Source organism: Oncorhynchus mykiss, chromosome 27, assembly GCF_013265735.2.
Source record: "Oncorhynchus mykiss isolate Arlee chromosome 27, USDA_OmykA_1.1, whole genome shotgun sequence".
NCBI classification, from domain to species: Eukaryota; Metazoa; Chordata; class Actinopteri; order Salmoniformes; family Salmonidae; genus Oncorhynchus; species Oncorhynchus mykiss.
Genome location: NC_048591.1, coordinates 18728658 through 18745315, shown reverse-complemented (window position 1 = coordinate 18745315; position 16658 = coordinate 18728658). Strand labels below are relative to the sequence as shown.

The following is a 16658-nucleotide window of genomic DNA, read 5'->3' as shown; positions in this document are numbered from 1 at the left end:
GATATATTGTATAAAAAATACCTCTTTGTTTTTAGAATATTTTCGAAATAATATCCTATTGGTGAGCCAACTGCAGAGGGTATTTTACTCAGTTATAAAGAGTTCTTATCACTTTACAAGGTCCCTGTAACACCTAATGATTTTGCAATTGTTTTAGATGCCATTCCCTCAGGTGTTGCTTTATTATTCAGGAACGTGTCAAGACCTGACCCTCAGAGCCTACCTTCTATTGACCCTGTTGACTCATCAGTAGGAAAGATTTGTTTCTCTTTTGGTCCATTCAACAACAGAGAGATACGAACCTTGTTTCAGCAGGATGTTGTATGTCATGCCTTATTGGAATGGATTTATTGATAATATCTGTTGGAAAAAAGTTTGGATGTTGCCACACACATACCTACTTGTTAACAAAATTAGGGAAGTTTCCTTTAAAATTATTCATAAATATTATCCTGCCAACCACTATATGAAGAAGTTTAAGGAAAACATCAGCTCAAATGTCTCCTTTTGTAATGACCACCCAGAAACAGTGCTGCATCTTTTTTGGCATTGTATTCATGTAAGAAAACTGTGGCAAGATATCAGCAGATTTATAATTGAACACATTTATGAAGATTTTACACTATTGTGGAGAGATGTACTGTTTGGATTCTTTACATACAATAGAAATAAGCTGAAACATTTTTACGTAATTAATTTCATTATTCTTTTGGCCAAATTTCATATACACAAATGTAAATGAACATAAACATAAAACCACATTTTCGTACCCTACAAAAAGAAATTGAACTGTATTTTAAGACGGTTAAATGCTCTACTAACAAAAAAGCTGTTAGAATTGTAAGTATATGCATGTCCCTTAAGGTCCTTGTGTAATTGTAATGTGATACTGTACCCCCTAGCTCGATTGTCCATTGTTTGTAATCTATGTATGCTTGTGTTCCCTCATGTGCTTTATGTATTGATTTGTTGTTAATAAAAATAAAGAAAAACACTATTTCTGTACTTTGGGGCCCAAAATGCAATTGTTCAGTAAATTGGCGTGGCTTTACATCGTTTTCAGATTTGAAGAAAATGGCAGAAAATATGCAGCCGATTTACGAGAGCACATACAAATTCATTGCTTTAACTAATTATGACAAATGTTTAGAAAAGGTTGAGCAATTTAATAAAGTAATGGCTTTTCAATTAAGTTACCTTACACCTTATGTTGGCTGACAATTTGTTTGCTACGCTGTCCTTATGAACCACATAGCAGTATGTATCGGTATGTTTTCTAGCTACCTAACGTTAGCTGGCTACTTATACGTCAAACTTGCCAGTATATTGACTATAGGCTAACTACCCAACGTTAATTGACTTGATTATTCCCGTCATGTTTAGCTTAGCTACGTGGTATAATCGTGCGATCCCAATGGACTTTTTAATTTTTTAAATTTTATTTCACCTTTATTTAACCAGGTAGGCTAGTTGCAACTGCGACCTCATTTGCAACTGCGACCTGGCCAAGATAAAGCATAGCAGTGTGAACAGACAACACAGAGTTACACATGGAGTAAACAATTAACAAGTCAATAACACAGTAGAAAAAAAAAGAAAAAAATAGTCTATATACATTGTGTGCAAAAGGCATGAGGAGGTAGGCGAATAATTACAATTTTGCAGATTAACACTGGAGTGATAAATGATCAGATGGTCATGTACAGGTAGAGATATTGGTGTGCAAAAGAGCAGAAACGTAAATAAATATAAACAGTATGGGGAAGAGGTAGGTAAAATTGGGTGGGCTATTTACCGATAGACTATGTACAGCTGCAGCGATCGGTTAGCTGCTCAGATAGCAGATTTACAGGATGCAAATTTCTGCCTGAAGAAGCTGGCCTTTGCTTTCCTGACTGACTGCGTGTATTGGTTCCTGACTTCCCTGAACAGTTGCATATCGCGGGGACTATTCGATGCTATTGCAGTCTGCCACAGGATGCATTTTTTGAAAGGAGCATGCTTATCTAAAATGGTGAGGAAGTTACTTTTAAAGAATGACCAGGCATCCTCAACTGACGGGATGAGGTCAATGTCCTTCCAGGATACCCGGGCCAGGTCGATTAGAAAGGCCTGCTCACAGAAGTGTTTTAGGGAGCATTTGACAGTGATGAGGGGTGGTCGTTTGACTGCGGATCCGTAGCGGATGCAGGCAATGAGGCAGTGATCGCTGAGATCCTGGTTGAAGACAGCGGAGGTGTATTTGGAGGGCCAGTTGGTCAGGATGACGTCTATGAGGGTGCCCTTGTTGACAGATTTAGGGTAGTACCTGGTGGTTCCTTGATGATTTGTGTGAGATTGAGGGCATCTAGCTTAGATTGTAGGACTGCCGGGGTGTTAAGCATATCCCAGTTTAGGTCACCTAACAGAACAAACTCTGAAGCTAGATGGGGGGCAATCAATTCACAAATGGTGTCCAGGGCACAGCTGGGAGCTGAGTGGGGTCGGTAGCAGGCGGCAACAGTGAGAGACTTATTTCTGGAGAGAGTAAAATCTATGAAACTGGAAACACTTATCTCCCTCACTAGCTTTAAGCACCAGCTGTCAGAGCAGCTCACATATTACTGCACCTGAACATAGCCCACCTATAATTTAGCCCAAACAACTACCTCTTTCCCTATTGTATTTATTTTATTTATTTTGCTCCTTTGCACCCCGTTATTTTTATTTCTACTTTGCACATTCTTCCACTGCAAATCTACCATTCCAGTGTTTTACTTGCTATATTGTATTTACTTTGCCATCATGGCCTTTTTTTGCCTTTACCTCCCTTATCTCACCTCATTTGCTCACATCGTATATAGACTTGTTTCTACTGTATTATTGACTCTGTTTGTTTTACTCCATGTGTAACTCTGTGTCGAACTGCTTTGCTTTATCTTGGCCAGGTCGCAATTGTAAATGAGAACTTGTTCTCAACTTGCCTACCTGGTTAAATAAAGGTGAAATAAAAAATATAAAAAACTGTACTGCAGGAATGGAATGTAAGTTGCAGAAAATAGAGGTTGTGGTGGCAGCTGCAGAGAGGTATTTGGGTGCGTGAGACGTGACATCAGAAGAGTTACAGGGTGTGTTTAAGTGGTGATGTCCCATCCTTTCAGGTTGTTGTCACGAGGTAGGACTAAATACATTTAAATAGTGGAGTATGGTATTCATTATTATTTGTGAGTGTAGTGTTAGATGGTAGGGTATTTTATTTGTAGAAAAAATAGATCAGCAAAGTATAAGAGAGTTATACTCCAGTCTAGTAGGTAGCGGTAATGCAACATTTATTCAATGCCAACCGCCGTTAAACCTCGAAGAAGAAGGGTTTCAAAGTTCATCCTGAGTCTGCCTCTAAAAAATATTTTTGTCAACATGTCAACACAAGTCCATGACAATGTCAAGGTAGGTTTGTTTTGAGACCCCAACCATGCATGTAGCTACACATTATTAAAGGTAGCTAAAGAAAGACGTTGTTTTGATCTCCTAGAGTACCTACCATGGTACCTACCCTCAGCCTAGGTATGTGTAATAAGTGTTGCACCTTGTTCCCTGCACCGATCTTTCAACACAACACCGCGCAACATGTTGTCGCCATTGTCTTGCAGTAATTGTTCTACACATTTTGAAAAGAAAGCAAAAGGTTTCAAAATATTACGTATTTTAGCGCTAACAGAGGAGTGGACAGCTACAGTACTTTCCCCGGACATTACCCCACCACTCTGTCCGCATTGCTGTGTCCAGACCAAAAGTAATCAACATTAACATGGTCAAATCAGGCTTCAAATAACCATTTCCTCCGTGACTCCTCCGGTCATTATGTCAACAAAACAAGTGCATGACAATGTCACGGTAGGTTTATCCTTACGAAAAAAAGATGCCGTCACAGTGCAGTAACTGTAGTTAGAGTGCAGTATGCTGCAAATACTGCGTCCAAAATAACTGTTTTTGGCTACAGTAATTTATTCAGCAATTACTGCGTCCAAGACACTCCAGTCGACTGCAGTTTCAAAACTGCAATCTTCTTTTGTAAGGGTATTATCATATTTGCTATCAGAATAATGATTAGGGCAGGCAACCCTTTTCCTGGTATACTGCAGGATTTGGGTCCAACTAGGCACCACACCTGCCCAGCTGAGCTAATTGATCAGTTCAGTGATTGCTTAAATTCAACACACCTGGTCATCCAGGTCGGTTAAATCAAAAACATGAAGTGTCTGAGGCACTCCAGGACCAGGGTTGCCTACCTCTGGGTTAGGGGATTGGCTCTCCAGTCCCAGGACACAGGTTCCAATTCGCAACAATATCATATCACGTTGCCTGGGGAGCAGACAGGTGAATTTAGAAATTGGAAACGTATTCCACATGGTCTTGGGTGATTTCTTTGAAACAGATAAAGCCTAGTCCTGAACTAAAAACCAAACTCAATATTGAAAGTGATTTTTAGTCCACGACTAGGTTTAATCTGTGTCCGGAGACTACCCCCATATTCAGCTCGTCAAGGGCTTGATTTATTATTATTTTGATTTATTTAACCTTTATATATCCAGGTTAGTCTCATTGAGATAAAAATCTATTTTTCAAGAGAGACCTTGTTCAACCAAGACACCTGCTGGGGGAACAATGTTTGAGACAAATATCAGATATACTGTAACATGTCTGTACAGTGTTTTTGACGTAAACACAAATACATTTCAATTACAGAAACATACAAATGTCATAAAAAATCTATCATATATACCACCGCATCAAGTCCTAATGACAATCACATTCCTCAGTAACATGTGAGTCAACAAAAGTTTTAAACTCCTCCAGGGAAACAAGATTCTGGGGTTTCAAGCTGGTCTGGAGAGAATTCCAAGACCACGGAGCTGATTAGCTTAAACACTTTTTGACATGATCTGTTCTGATTTTAGGAACCGCTAAAAGTAAGTAGGAGTGAGACCATATCTGGTATTTATTTTCAGACTTTATTAAGAATAAAAATAGTGTCAGTTTTACCAAAACTGCCTTAGATCATAATTCATATAGTATAGCAATGTTTAAGCCTATGTAGAGTCAACGAAGACTAGCCAACAGTGTGTCAGATGCTTTTGGTTGGTAATAAACCTAAGAGCTGCATGATACATGGAATCAAGTACAATCAGGGTAGTGCTTGAGGTCTGCATATAAATTACATCAGGGCATTGATGATCATGTCCAATTAAATGGGTGTGCTTGTTCAAGATCAGTGGAACAGTTGTTGGGGACACCTAAGGACAGAGAGGTTTGGGAAACACTGGTACCAAGTATTTTAATAGTGACATTTATATATTTTGATCTCTTCCTCAGCAATATTATGGTTCTCGCCTGGAGTCCACCTGTGATCTGCAGACTAGTGCTGCCTGCTCTCTACCCTGCAGGCCAATGCCCAAGAGTGCTATAGAGGCCCTCAATCTCGTTCACCCTGAAGTAACCAAACGGTATGAGGATGACAATGATTCGACTGCTTCTGTTGAGAATGTATCTATTTGTATAATGATAGAGAAGTAGAATACATTCATTTCCAACCAATATACATGAATAAAGACTAATATTGCAGCAAATGTGAAACTGGTTAGGACACACTCTTTGTTCCAGATTTAGCAGACACTCTTATCCAGAGCGACTTAGTTAGTGCAGTCATCTTAAGATAGCTAGGTGAGCCAACAACATATCACAGTCATAGTAAGTACATTTTTCCTCAATAAAGTAGCTATCAGCAAAGTCATTGCTAGCAAAAGGGAATAGTGTTCGTTCACGAAAGGCTATATATATAATTTTGTTCTAGGTTTTTTGGCTGTGGCCTTCCTGTTCCAGAGAAACTTCAGGGCTGCAGAATCTTGGACCTGGGCAGCGGTTCCGGCAGAGACTGCTATGCCCTCAGTAAACTAGTTGGCGAGACTGGCCATGTCACAGGCATTGATATGACTGAGGAACTGGTATGTATAGCACCTAGACCAATATATCCACTCACCCTATATCGTCAGTAATATAACAATCATTCTAATACATTGGTGTGCGATACTCTGCTTTCTGCTGTGGTATGGCTCAGTTGGTAGAGCATGGTCCTTGCAATGCCAGCATCATGGATTAAATTCAGGCTGGGGTCATCAATACAAAAATGAATGTGTAAAATCGGCTACTAAATGTATTTTTTGTGCTCAGATTCTAGTGTCCCGTAAATACATCCCATACCACCAGGAGAAGTTTGGCTTTGAGAAACCCAACACCACCTTCCTCCAGGGGAATATGGAGAAGCTAACTGCAGCTGGCGTTGAGAATGACTCTATGGATATCATAGTGTAAGTTGAGGAACAATCATGTTAATTTGCTATCAAAACAATGAGTCCTTCTTTCTCTTTTGATCGTTTATCTGTTTTACTGTGTCATGATCTGTTGGGAAAGTGAACAAAAATCCCCTTCTTTTATCTACTGTTTCTTCCAGGTCAAACTGTGTCATCTGTTTATGCCCTGATAAGAAAACGGTTCTACGTGAAGCCTATAAGGTCCTCAAGGTAAATAGTCCACCACACTGCCTATTATCATTGCATAACATGATTATTAAAAAGAGTATCCCTGGGCTTTTAAAATACAGATGGCAGTGACTGTGTCTCCTGAAAAGTACTCCTTTCTTTGCCCGTGTCTCTCTCCCATCTCTCCTGTGTGATATAGGAGGGTGGTGAATTGTACTACAGTGACATGTATGCCAGCAATGTTGTTCCTGACCACTTAAAAGAGGATTCAGTTCTGTGGGGTAAGTGATCAAGTTGCACCTTCCTAGCAGACAAAGAATGTTTGGTAATGCATATTCTGCTTCTGTAGAAAAGCCTATCTCTTATCTTAAATATTTTTCAGATTCGGTCTCATTGGTAACATCTCAATATACCCTTAAGTGGTTTCGCTTGACCCGAGTGTGCCGTGCAAATTGTAGAACTGCACTTCACACTGATGATGTTTTCTTTTGTGTTTTGTGATAGGTGAGGGAATGGGCGGTTCCCTCTATTGGCGCGACTTTATCTCATTGGTCCAGGAGGTGGGCTTCAGCACGCCTCACCTCATCTCAGCCAGTCACATTGAGGTCCACAACTGCGAGCTCAAAAAGAAAGCAGGTAAGGCTGCTTACTGTAGGATGGAAAAGTATACACTTCTCACGCTAACCTAACTAATAGCACATTTATTAATGTGGTCTAGAAGCATTTAGTATAAAAAATGTAAGCCTAGTCAGTCACTTCCATTTCCAATGTGTTGCAGGTGATATTAGCTATGTGTCTGGCACTTACCGGCTCTTCAAGTTGCCCAAAAAGCTTGAGATGTCAAGTGCAATAGTGACCTACAAGGGGACAGTGCCTGACTACCCGTGTCAGCTGGAGTTTGACTCCTCCCACTGCTTCAAGGTATGTTGGTAGGGCTCTCCAAACCTTTTCCTGGAGAACTACTGTTCTGTAGTTTTTGCTCCAACCTCAATCTCGCTCACCTGATTCTAATAATTAGCTGGTTGATGAGCTGAATCACGTTAGTTACAACAGGGGTTGGAGTGAACCTACAGGAGGGTAGCTCTCTAGGAGCAGGGTTGGAGTGAACCTACAGGAGGGTAGCTCTCTAGGAGCAGGGTTGGAGTGAACCTACAGGAGGGTAGCTCTCTAGGAGCAGGGTTGGAGTGAACCTACAGGAGGGTAGCGCTCTAGGAGCAGGGTTGGAGTGAACCTACAGGAGGATAGCTCTCTAGGAGCAGGGTTGGAGTGAACCTATAGGAGGGTAGCTCTCTAGGAGCAGGGTTGGAGCGAGCCTACAGGAGGGTAGCTCTCTAGGAACAGGGTTGGAGAGCCCTGAAACACAGCATAATAGGACTACCCTCACCTAAGCAATTCTCATAAAGGCAGCATTTTGGTTAAGTAGCAAGGTCATGTTGTTCCCTTATTTTATGAACAATTGTTTTACTTGTGTATGCATACCAATACAGTAGTTGGTATGGACCACTGATACACTCACCTTTTATACATACAAATGGATTCCACACTACTTTAGGTCAATGCACAAATTGTGTGGGTTGCCTAATATGTTAAGTGGATGTATAATAAACCCTGTGATGTTGTGCTGTGCAGAAGGACGTGGCGCTGCAGGTGGATGGGGAGATGGCTGCTATCCTTCAGTGCTCTCGCTTCTCCCCGGACTTCTGCATCCAGAAGGTAGGTACCACTTTACAAAGGTAACACCTTATAGCTCTGTAATAGCCATGTAATTACAATAGTAACATGGTACCCAAAAGCAATCAGGGACTGTATTAATATTTTAAAAATTATTATAGGAAATAAAGCTACTCTGCAAATACCTCAACTGGCATTTACTGATGATCATTTGAATCTTGAACTGTCCCTTTTCAGTACGGCCACCTCAGCCCGTTTCTGCTGGCCGATAACCTGGGCTCCTCGGTGAAGCAGTGCTCCAAAACAGGCAAAGCTGCAGGAGGCTGTGGGGAGACCTAACTCACTACACCTGGATGACATCATATCCATGAAAGACCCTCCTCAGAATGACAGGGTGTATGTCCCAATAGTCTCTCCTTCCTCCTGAAGTGTGCACTCATTCATTACTTACCACAAATGTAAAATCATTGGATTGTTGTTGGCCTGGGCTATTGGGAGTTTCCACCATATTTCTTATACCAGTCATTTCATAACAGTGTAGGGATGTGAACAAGTGCACTTGAAGGAGAGGTTATTTGGATCACCCAATGTGACAGAAAAGACGACCATTTTGATGTCTGTACCTATGTAGCACAAATTATATAAAAAGGGTTGTAGTGTTTCTTTTCAGACTGAAAAGCCTACTATGCCTTGAAATACTATATTTTTCCTCCCATGTCCAGCTCATAGATTTAAATGGCAATGGTTATTTTATTATGTGACATTTGGAGCATTACCTGGATAATACATGAGACTGTTGCCTATATACTAACTTATTTACACACTGATGTGGACGCCTAAGGCCCGCCCAGTCATTCAATGTAAAAATTACATTTGTAAAAAAAGACTTGTCTTGTTAAATTCTCAAATGACATGCACACAGGCTGAAGGTCCCACCAGCCCATACACATAGATCACTTGACAAACGCACAAAAGATAAGATAAATAATTCAACAAAACTGCCAGTTTCAGATATTTATTTGTATCTAGGAGTATTCTGTGTGTGGTGGCGATTTTGGGCCTGGCTGATGTGACCCACATTACTTAAAACAGTCCTAGAAAGATGCTGAGTGTCCGACTTGGAATTCCGAGTTGGATGACCATTCCGAGTTCCCAGTTGTCTTGAAAGCTCAGAAGTCAGAGATTTCCTAGTTCACAGTTGTTTTGAATGCGGCAGTAGCCAGACTAGCAGAGTTTCCACTAGTTACCACAGCCATCTTTAGTCATGATTAGATTATATTTTAGATTAGTTTAATAGTCACATGTACAGGGTTGCAGATGTAATTACAGGCTACAGTGAAAGGGGGAGAAGATAGCTGATTTAGTGTTGGCTATTCAGCAGCCTGAAGGTCTGGGGGTAGAAGCTATTGGCCAGTCTTACAGTTTTTGCCATGATGCTCATATTCTGTCCTCGTCTGAGTGATTGAAACGGGGGAGAACAGGCCATAGCTCGGGTGGCTGGGGTCCCTGAGAATCTTATTGGCCTTCCTGCAACACTTGGTTTAGGTGTCCTGGAGGGCAGGTTGAGTGTACCACCCACTGCAGCGCCTTACGTTCCCTAGTGGTGGAGTTGCAGCCAGACAGTTTGCTGGCTGATGGTGTTCCTGTGGAACACTGTGAGGGCCCTCAGGACATGCTGAATTTCTTCAGCATCCTGAGATTAAATAGTCGCTGTTGTAAAAATGTATGAAAACTAAAATGAGCTTTTGGGTCTTAATGTTAGGGTTAGTAGTGTGGTTAAGGTTATGTTTAAAATCTTAGCAACCAGGAAATGGCAGAGGAATTTCTGCAAAGTGCAACTTTATGTGTTTCCCTTAAAGGCTTACCTTAATAATAATGTTACCTTACCTAAGGGAATTGTTTAAGGGTATTGCATATAGTCCCTCAAACATTTCTGAAGATAAGGTAATCATTTAAGGGTTTAAGGTTAGAGTAGTGCAGAAGTTGTCATATGCTGAGGCAGTGAAGAAAGTAGAGGAAGATGGGTCAAGGGAGAGGGATCCTGAGAGGAGTGGTGTGAATAGTAGATCTGTACCAGTACAGAGGGATAGGCCAACAAGTGATATGTGTTTCAGTAAGATTGGATTTTTAGCAGTTATAGTAATGGTTATCAACTACTGCAGGGATGGACATAAGTCGCAGAAAATTGAGATTGTGGTGGCAGCTGCAGAGAAGTATTTGGTTGTGTGAGAAGAGTTACAGGGTGTGTTTAAGTGGTGATGTCCCATCCTTTCAGGTTGGTGGCATGAGGTAGGACTAAATAGATCTAAATAGTGGAGTAGGGTGGTGTTATTTTTATTTTATTTGTTAGATTTTCTTTTTAGATGGTAGGGTATTTGTTTATTTACAGTGCCTTGCGAAAGTATTCGGCCCCCTTGAACTTTGCGACCTTTTGCCACATTTCAGGCTTCAAACATAAAGATATAAAACTGTATTTTTTTGTGAAGAATCAACAACAAGTGGGACACAATCATGAAGTGGAACGACATTTATTGGATATTTCAAACTTTTTTAACAAATCAAAAACTGAAAAATTGGGCGTGCAAAATTATTCAGCCCCCTTAAGTTAATACTTTGTAGCGCCACCTTTTGCTGCGATTACAGCTGTAAGTCGCTTGGGGTATGTCTCTATCAGTTTTGCACATCGAGAGACTGAAATTTTTTCCCATTCCTCCTTGCAAAACAGCTCGAGCTCAGTGAGGTTGGATGGAGAGCATTGGTGAACAGCAGTTTTCAGTTCTTTCCACAGATTCTCGATTGGATTCAGGTCTGGACTTTGACTTGGCCATTCTTCCTGGATATGTTTATTTTTTAACCATTCCATTGTAGATTTTGCTTTATGTTTTGGATCATTGTCTTGTTGGAAGACAAATCTCCGTCCCAGTCTCAGGTCTTTTGCAGACTCCATCAGGTTTTCTTCCAGAATGGTCCTGTATTTGGCTCCATCCATCTTCCCATCAATTTTAACCATCTTCCCTGTCCCTGCTGAAGAAAAGCAGGCCCAAACCATGATGCTGCCACCACCATGTTTGACAGTGGGGATGGTGTGTTCAGCTGTGTTGCTTTTACGCCAAACATAACGTTTTGCATTGTTGCCAAAAAGTTCAATTTTGGTTTCATCTGACCGGAGCACCTTCTTCCACATGTTTGGTGTGTCTCCCAGGTGGCTTGTGGCAAACTTTAAACGACACTTTTTATGGATATCTTTAAGAAATGGCTTTCTTCTTGCCACTCTTCCATAAAGGCCAGATTTGTGCAATATACGACTGATTGTTGTCCTATGGACAGAGTCTCCCACCTCAGCTGTAGATCTCTACAGGGCCTCATGGGCCTCTTGGCTGCATCTCTGATCAGTCTTCTCCTTGTATGAGCTGAAAGTTTAGAGGGACGGCCAGGTCTTGGTAGATTTGCAGTGGTCTGATACTCCTTCCATTTCAATATTATCGCTTGCACAGTGCTCCTTGGGATGTTTAAAGCTTGGGAAATCTTTTTGTATCCAAATCCGGCTTTAAACTTCTTCACAGCAGTATCTCGGACCTGCCTGGTGTGTTCCTTGCTCTTCATGATGCTCTCTGCGCTTTTAACGGACCTCTGAGACTATCACAGTGCAGGTGCATTTATACGGAGACTTGATTACACACAGGTGGATTGTATTTATCATCATTAGTCATTTAGGTCAACATTGGATCATTCAGAGATCCTCACTGAACTTCTGGAGAGAGTTTGCTGCACTGAAAGTAAAGGGGCTGAATAATTTTGCACATCCAATTTTTCAGTTTTTGATTTGTTAAAAAAGTTTGAAATATCCAATAAATGTCGTTCCACTTCATGATTGTGTCCCACATGTTGTTGATTCTTCACAAAAAAATACAGTTTTATATCTTTATGTTTGAAGCCTGAAATGTGGCAAAAGGTCGCAAAGTTCAAGGGGGCCGAATACTTTCGCAAGGCACTGTATTATTTCAAGCAAAGTATAAGGGAGTCTAGTATGTGGCGGTAATGCAACATATTGGATGCCAACCGCCGTTAAATCTCATTGAAGAAGCACTCTTATCGAATATTCAAAAATGTCTTTTAATAATGAGATGTACCCAAACTTAAGGAAAGCTTTGACTATGTACAGACTCGGTGAGCATAGACTTGCTATTGCGAAGGCCGGGTTATACAGACCTGGCTCTCAAGAGAAGACAGAGAAGACCATGTGCACACTGCCCACAAAATTAGGTGGAAACTGAGCTGCACTTCCTAACCTCCTGCAAAATGTATGACCATATTATAGACACATATGTCCTTCAGATTACATAGATCCACAAAGAATTTGAAAACATACCCGATTTTGATAAACTCCCATAATACTGGGTGAAATACCACAGTGTGCCATCACAGCAGCAAGATTTGTGACCTGTTGCTGCAAGAAATGGGCAACTAGTGAAGAACAAACACCATTGTAAATACAACCCATTTTTATGTTTATTTATTTTCCCTTTTGAACTTTCACTATTTGCACATAGTTTACAACACTATAAATACATAATATGACATTTGAAATGTCTTCATTCTTTTGGAACTTCTGTGAGTACAATGTTTACTGTTAATTTCACTTTTGTTTATTATCTACTTCACTTGCTTTGGCAATGTTAACATGTTTCCCATGCCAATAAAACCCCTTAAACCCCTTAAATGTATCCACCAATCCAAAGAAAGGATAGCCGGGAGCTGGACAGGCCCGACATGCCGCTTTGTGGACAACGACTCCCATTGTTAGGGCGGAGAGACATGTATCTTCCCAGTATATCCATAATATTTGATTCAATTGAAGGAAACTTGAATTAAAAGATGAGAAAAGTAAATATGTTCCATGCAACTGGGCCCAGAGTTCTCGCTGAAACTGCCTCAGACACATGCGAAACAGTATCACGCGAGAACTCGATGTAAACAAACAAATCTGTGTGGTTCGAAGTCGGGTTTTGTGTCATGGTGAGCACATTCACGACAGGGTCATTATCTGTTGTTGTGACTCATGCAAATAACATGTAGCTGTTGATCAAATATAACAATCACCCCCAAAATAATCTGCGAGATTCCTCAAAATTATCCTGGGACAAACAGGGTATTATTATTCACTCTGATTGGTCGAGGACCTACAACACCCGCCTCTGTCGTACACTGATTGGCTTGGTGAACGCAGCGAGGGTGCTACCATTGGTCTTTAACTCTTCCACGTCTTTCCTACTGTTTTATGGCAATTGTTTAGGAGATTCGTTGAACTAACAAGCTAGCTAGACAACACACTAGGTACGTATTGAATAACATATACTTTAGTTGGTGAAACTTCGCGAATGATGTTTAGTAAATAGGTGTAGCTACTGGTGTTTGATTAAATAACTTGTCTGGTGGTGGTTAACGTTAGCTGCTGTCACAGAAAGAATAGGACTGGAGACTAACGTTAGTTATTGACATCTAAGTTAGCTATCTATATTTATCAAACAATTTTGACTTAAAAAAAATATTGTTAGCTAACTAAGTCATCTTTAGTTTGTGATTTGAAGCTGACCAGCTAGTTGGAAGAACCAATTTGAGCTAGATAGAGTAGCTAGCTAGCCAGTTAGCTGTCAGTGTTACCAAATGTTGCAATCATTGTTAAGGCTAACAGTAGTTCGTGTATGTGTACCTAATCATATATTTGTTAGTTACTTTAACCCAAGTTTCTAGATCCATTTGTAGTTAAACTTATATATTTTTTTAAAACTGTAAGATGGCTCTAGTTAGTATGTTAGCTACTAGGGAAGAGTGGAGTAAGTTGCGCCAAATGGGTAAATTGAGCCATCCTTCTAGGAAACCATACACAAAATGTATAATTTGACCACATATTTAGGAAGAGGTCATAATTTCATGTAGTCTGAAGGAAGAAACCATATTTTCACCAAGTCAAATTCATTTATTGTTAGAGGTTTCATAATGCTTGTATCTTAACCAAAATATATAATTTTAAGATTGTTCTATACATCATTTGGGGTCCAACACCTAGCATGAAAGTGCATCCTTGTAGCTATATGGGCTAATTTATTAAAAATGTTTGCCTTGGGGGAAGTTCAACCAATGGCAAGTTGAACAAATTGAAATGTTTCTTCCAAGGTGTAATGCAAGGCTGTGATATAAGGTAAAAACGTGGTCTGGCCTATGTTTACAGTGTTTTAGAAATGTACAGTTTGTTAGGTGTTAAGCCTGTGTTAAAATATGCTGAAAAATAAGACAAAAAGCAATTTTGTTGAATTGTGTTTGGGAAATAAAAAACATGGTTTTAAAAAGGTAGTCTTTAAATTTCATTCAGTACAGAAATGTGTAGGCGTCTTAACTTACCCTGTCCTGTAGCAAAACTTACACCATACCCAAGGTAAGTTGTGCCAAGAGACCACTTTTTTTGGACAAGCTAAGTTTTCAAAACTAATGTTTACTTGAATTCTGATTATTTCCAGGGATACACAACATCGTGAAATATATGTCTCCTAGATATCTTTGTTAGAATACTATATATCCCTTGATGGAGTGATGCTTAATGTAAAAAATGGTTCAATTTACCCCACTCTCCCCTACTGGATAAATTTAGTACAAGTCCATTCACAGTCTGACAGCTGGCTAACAACACTTCTGAATGAAAACAAATAAAACAGTTAGCCACTATATTTAAAATCAAATACATTTTGTATTTGTCACATACACATGGGTAGCAGATGTTAATGCGAGTGTAGCGAAATGATACACATAACAGTAAATAGAAATACAAACACATTACCTGGAAGACAGTCACCTTTGAATGGCACAGTTTCAAATTAGACACAAAAAGGAGATAATTGTAGTCGCATAACAATGTTCCAGACTTGGTGCATTGGTACTGCTTGCAGTAGCAGAACAATCTATGACTTGGGTGGCTGGAGTATTTGACAATTTTTTGGGGGGGCCTTCCTCTGATGGCGCATGGTTTAGTGGTCCTGGATGGCAGGGAGCTTGGCCCCACTGATTTACTGTACGCACTACCCTCTAGCACCGTGTGGTCAGATGCCAAGCAGTTTCCATACTAAGTGGTGATGCAGCCAGTGGTGATGCTCTCAATGGTGCATCTGAGGGCTCATGCCAAATCTTTTCAGCCTCCTGAGGGGGAAGCGGTGTTGTCGTGCCTTCTTCACAGCTGTGTTGGTTTGTGGACCATGATAGAGCTTTAGTGATGTGTACACCGAGTAACTTGAAGCTCTTGACCCACACCACTACAGCCCCGTTGATGTGAATGTAGTCCGCGATCAGCTCCTTTGTCTTGCTGACGTTAAAGGGAGAGGTTGTTGTCCGGGCACCACACTGCCCTGTTTCTGACCTCCTCCCTATAGGCTGTCTCATCGTTGTCGGTGATCAGGCCTACCACCGTTGTGTCATCTGAAAAATTAATGATGGTGTTGTGCTTGGCCACGCAGTCGTGGGTGAATAGGGAGTACAGAAGGGGACTAAGCAGACTCCCATGAGGGGCCCCCGTGTTGAGGGTCAGCATGGCGGATGTGTTGTTGCTTACCCTCACCAACTGGGGGCAGCCCGTCAGCAAGTCCAGGATCCAGTTGCAGAGAGAGGTGTTCAGTCCCAGGGACCTTAGCTTGGTGATGGGCTTGGAGGGGACTATGGTGTTGAATGCTGAGCTGTAGACAATTAACAGAATTCTCTCTTTTTTTGTTGCTTTAATAACTTTCAGATAATTTAATGTAGCAACGGTAATCAAGCTCAAATTGATATGTGATACAGCAAATGTATTGAAAATAAGAAACAGACTTTCATCCTAGTTACTGAATGTAATGATTTGGTCCTAATCATGGTTATATTAGGCAGGTTTGTTGGGGCGGGGCGTGGTTTACTGTGTTGACTATCAGGTGTACCGTTAGGCCTACATTTTGTAGTACAAAATGTTCTATTAGTACAACCAAAAGTGGTAGGAATCTGTTCAAGATCTTTCGTGACCATTCTACATCCTATATGAAAGTCTACTAGTCTCGACCTTTATGGAGACAGAGACATAAATTAAACCTAGCTATTACCGGATTGTAATCGTCATGTTCTTTCCTCTGTAGAATAAAGACTTGGAGACAGAATGGCATCAGAATCTCCGCGCAGACCAAGCCGCTGTGCTGGAGGGGTTGTGGTGCGAGCACAAGCTGCCACGTAAGGACACACACACACAATAAACACACAGAATAATAGGCTTTCAGCTATTGCACCTGAGGTGTCTGGTCTACCTACTTACACAAGTTTCCCCTTGAAAAGACATGACATTGCCTAACAGCTAGTCCCATGATGGTTGTTATTGACCATCCGTTTCAGACATGTGCTATGGATCAATATGATCTGGTTCAGTATATTTCCTTGGCTACTTTTTGAGGTGGGGAGTGCATAACATAA

The 16658-nt window shown here is 40.7% G+C and overlaps 2 protein-coding genes across 8 annotated transcripts in view; both read left to right on the top strand.

The window, feature by feature from the left end:
* Nucleotides 1-3192: 3192 nt before the first annotated feature.
* On the top strand, nt 3193-9184 carry zgc:153372 (uncharacterized protein LOC767695 homolog). The gene is made up of 10 exons (XM_021587822.2): nt 3193-3426; nt 5353-5483; nt 5831-5981; nt 6208-6344; nt 6488-6557; nt 6715-6796; nt 7020-7151; nt 7294-7436; nt 8145-8228; nt 8424-9184. The coding sequence occupies exons 1-10, from the start codon at nt 3316-3318 to the stop codon at nt 8523-8525; spliced, it is 1143 nt and encodes a 380-aa protein (XP_021443497.2). The 5' UTR covers nt 3193-3315; the 3' UTR covers nt 8526-9184.
* A 4220-nt stretch (nt 9185-13404) lies between these two features.
* Nucleotides 13405-16658, top strand: part of LOC110507115 (breast carcinoma-amplified sequence 3) — a 353145-nt gene continuing 349891 nt past the window's right edge. For all 7 annotated transcript variants that reach the window (XM_036965503.1, XM_036965506.1, XM_036965504.1 and 4 more), the window contains exons 1-2: nt 13405-13520; nt 16331-16421. In XM_036965503.1, the coding sequence (XP_036821398.1) occupies nt 16351-16421 (71 nt within the window). In that variant the 5' untranslated portion in view covers nt 13405-13520; nt 16331-16350. The remainder of the gene's footprint in view (nt 13521-16330; nt 16422-16658) is intronic.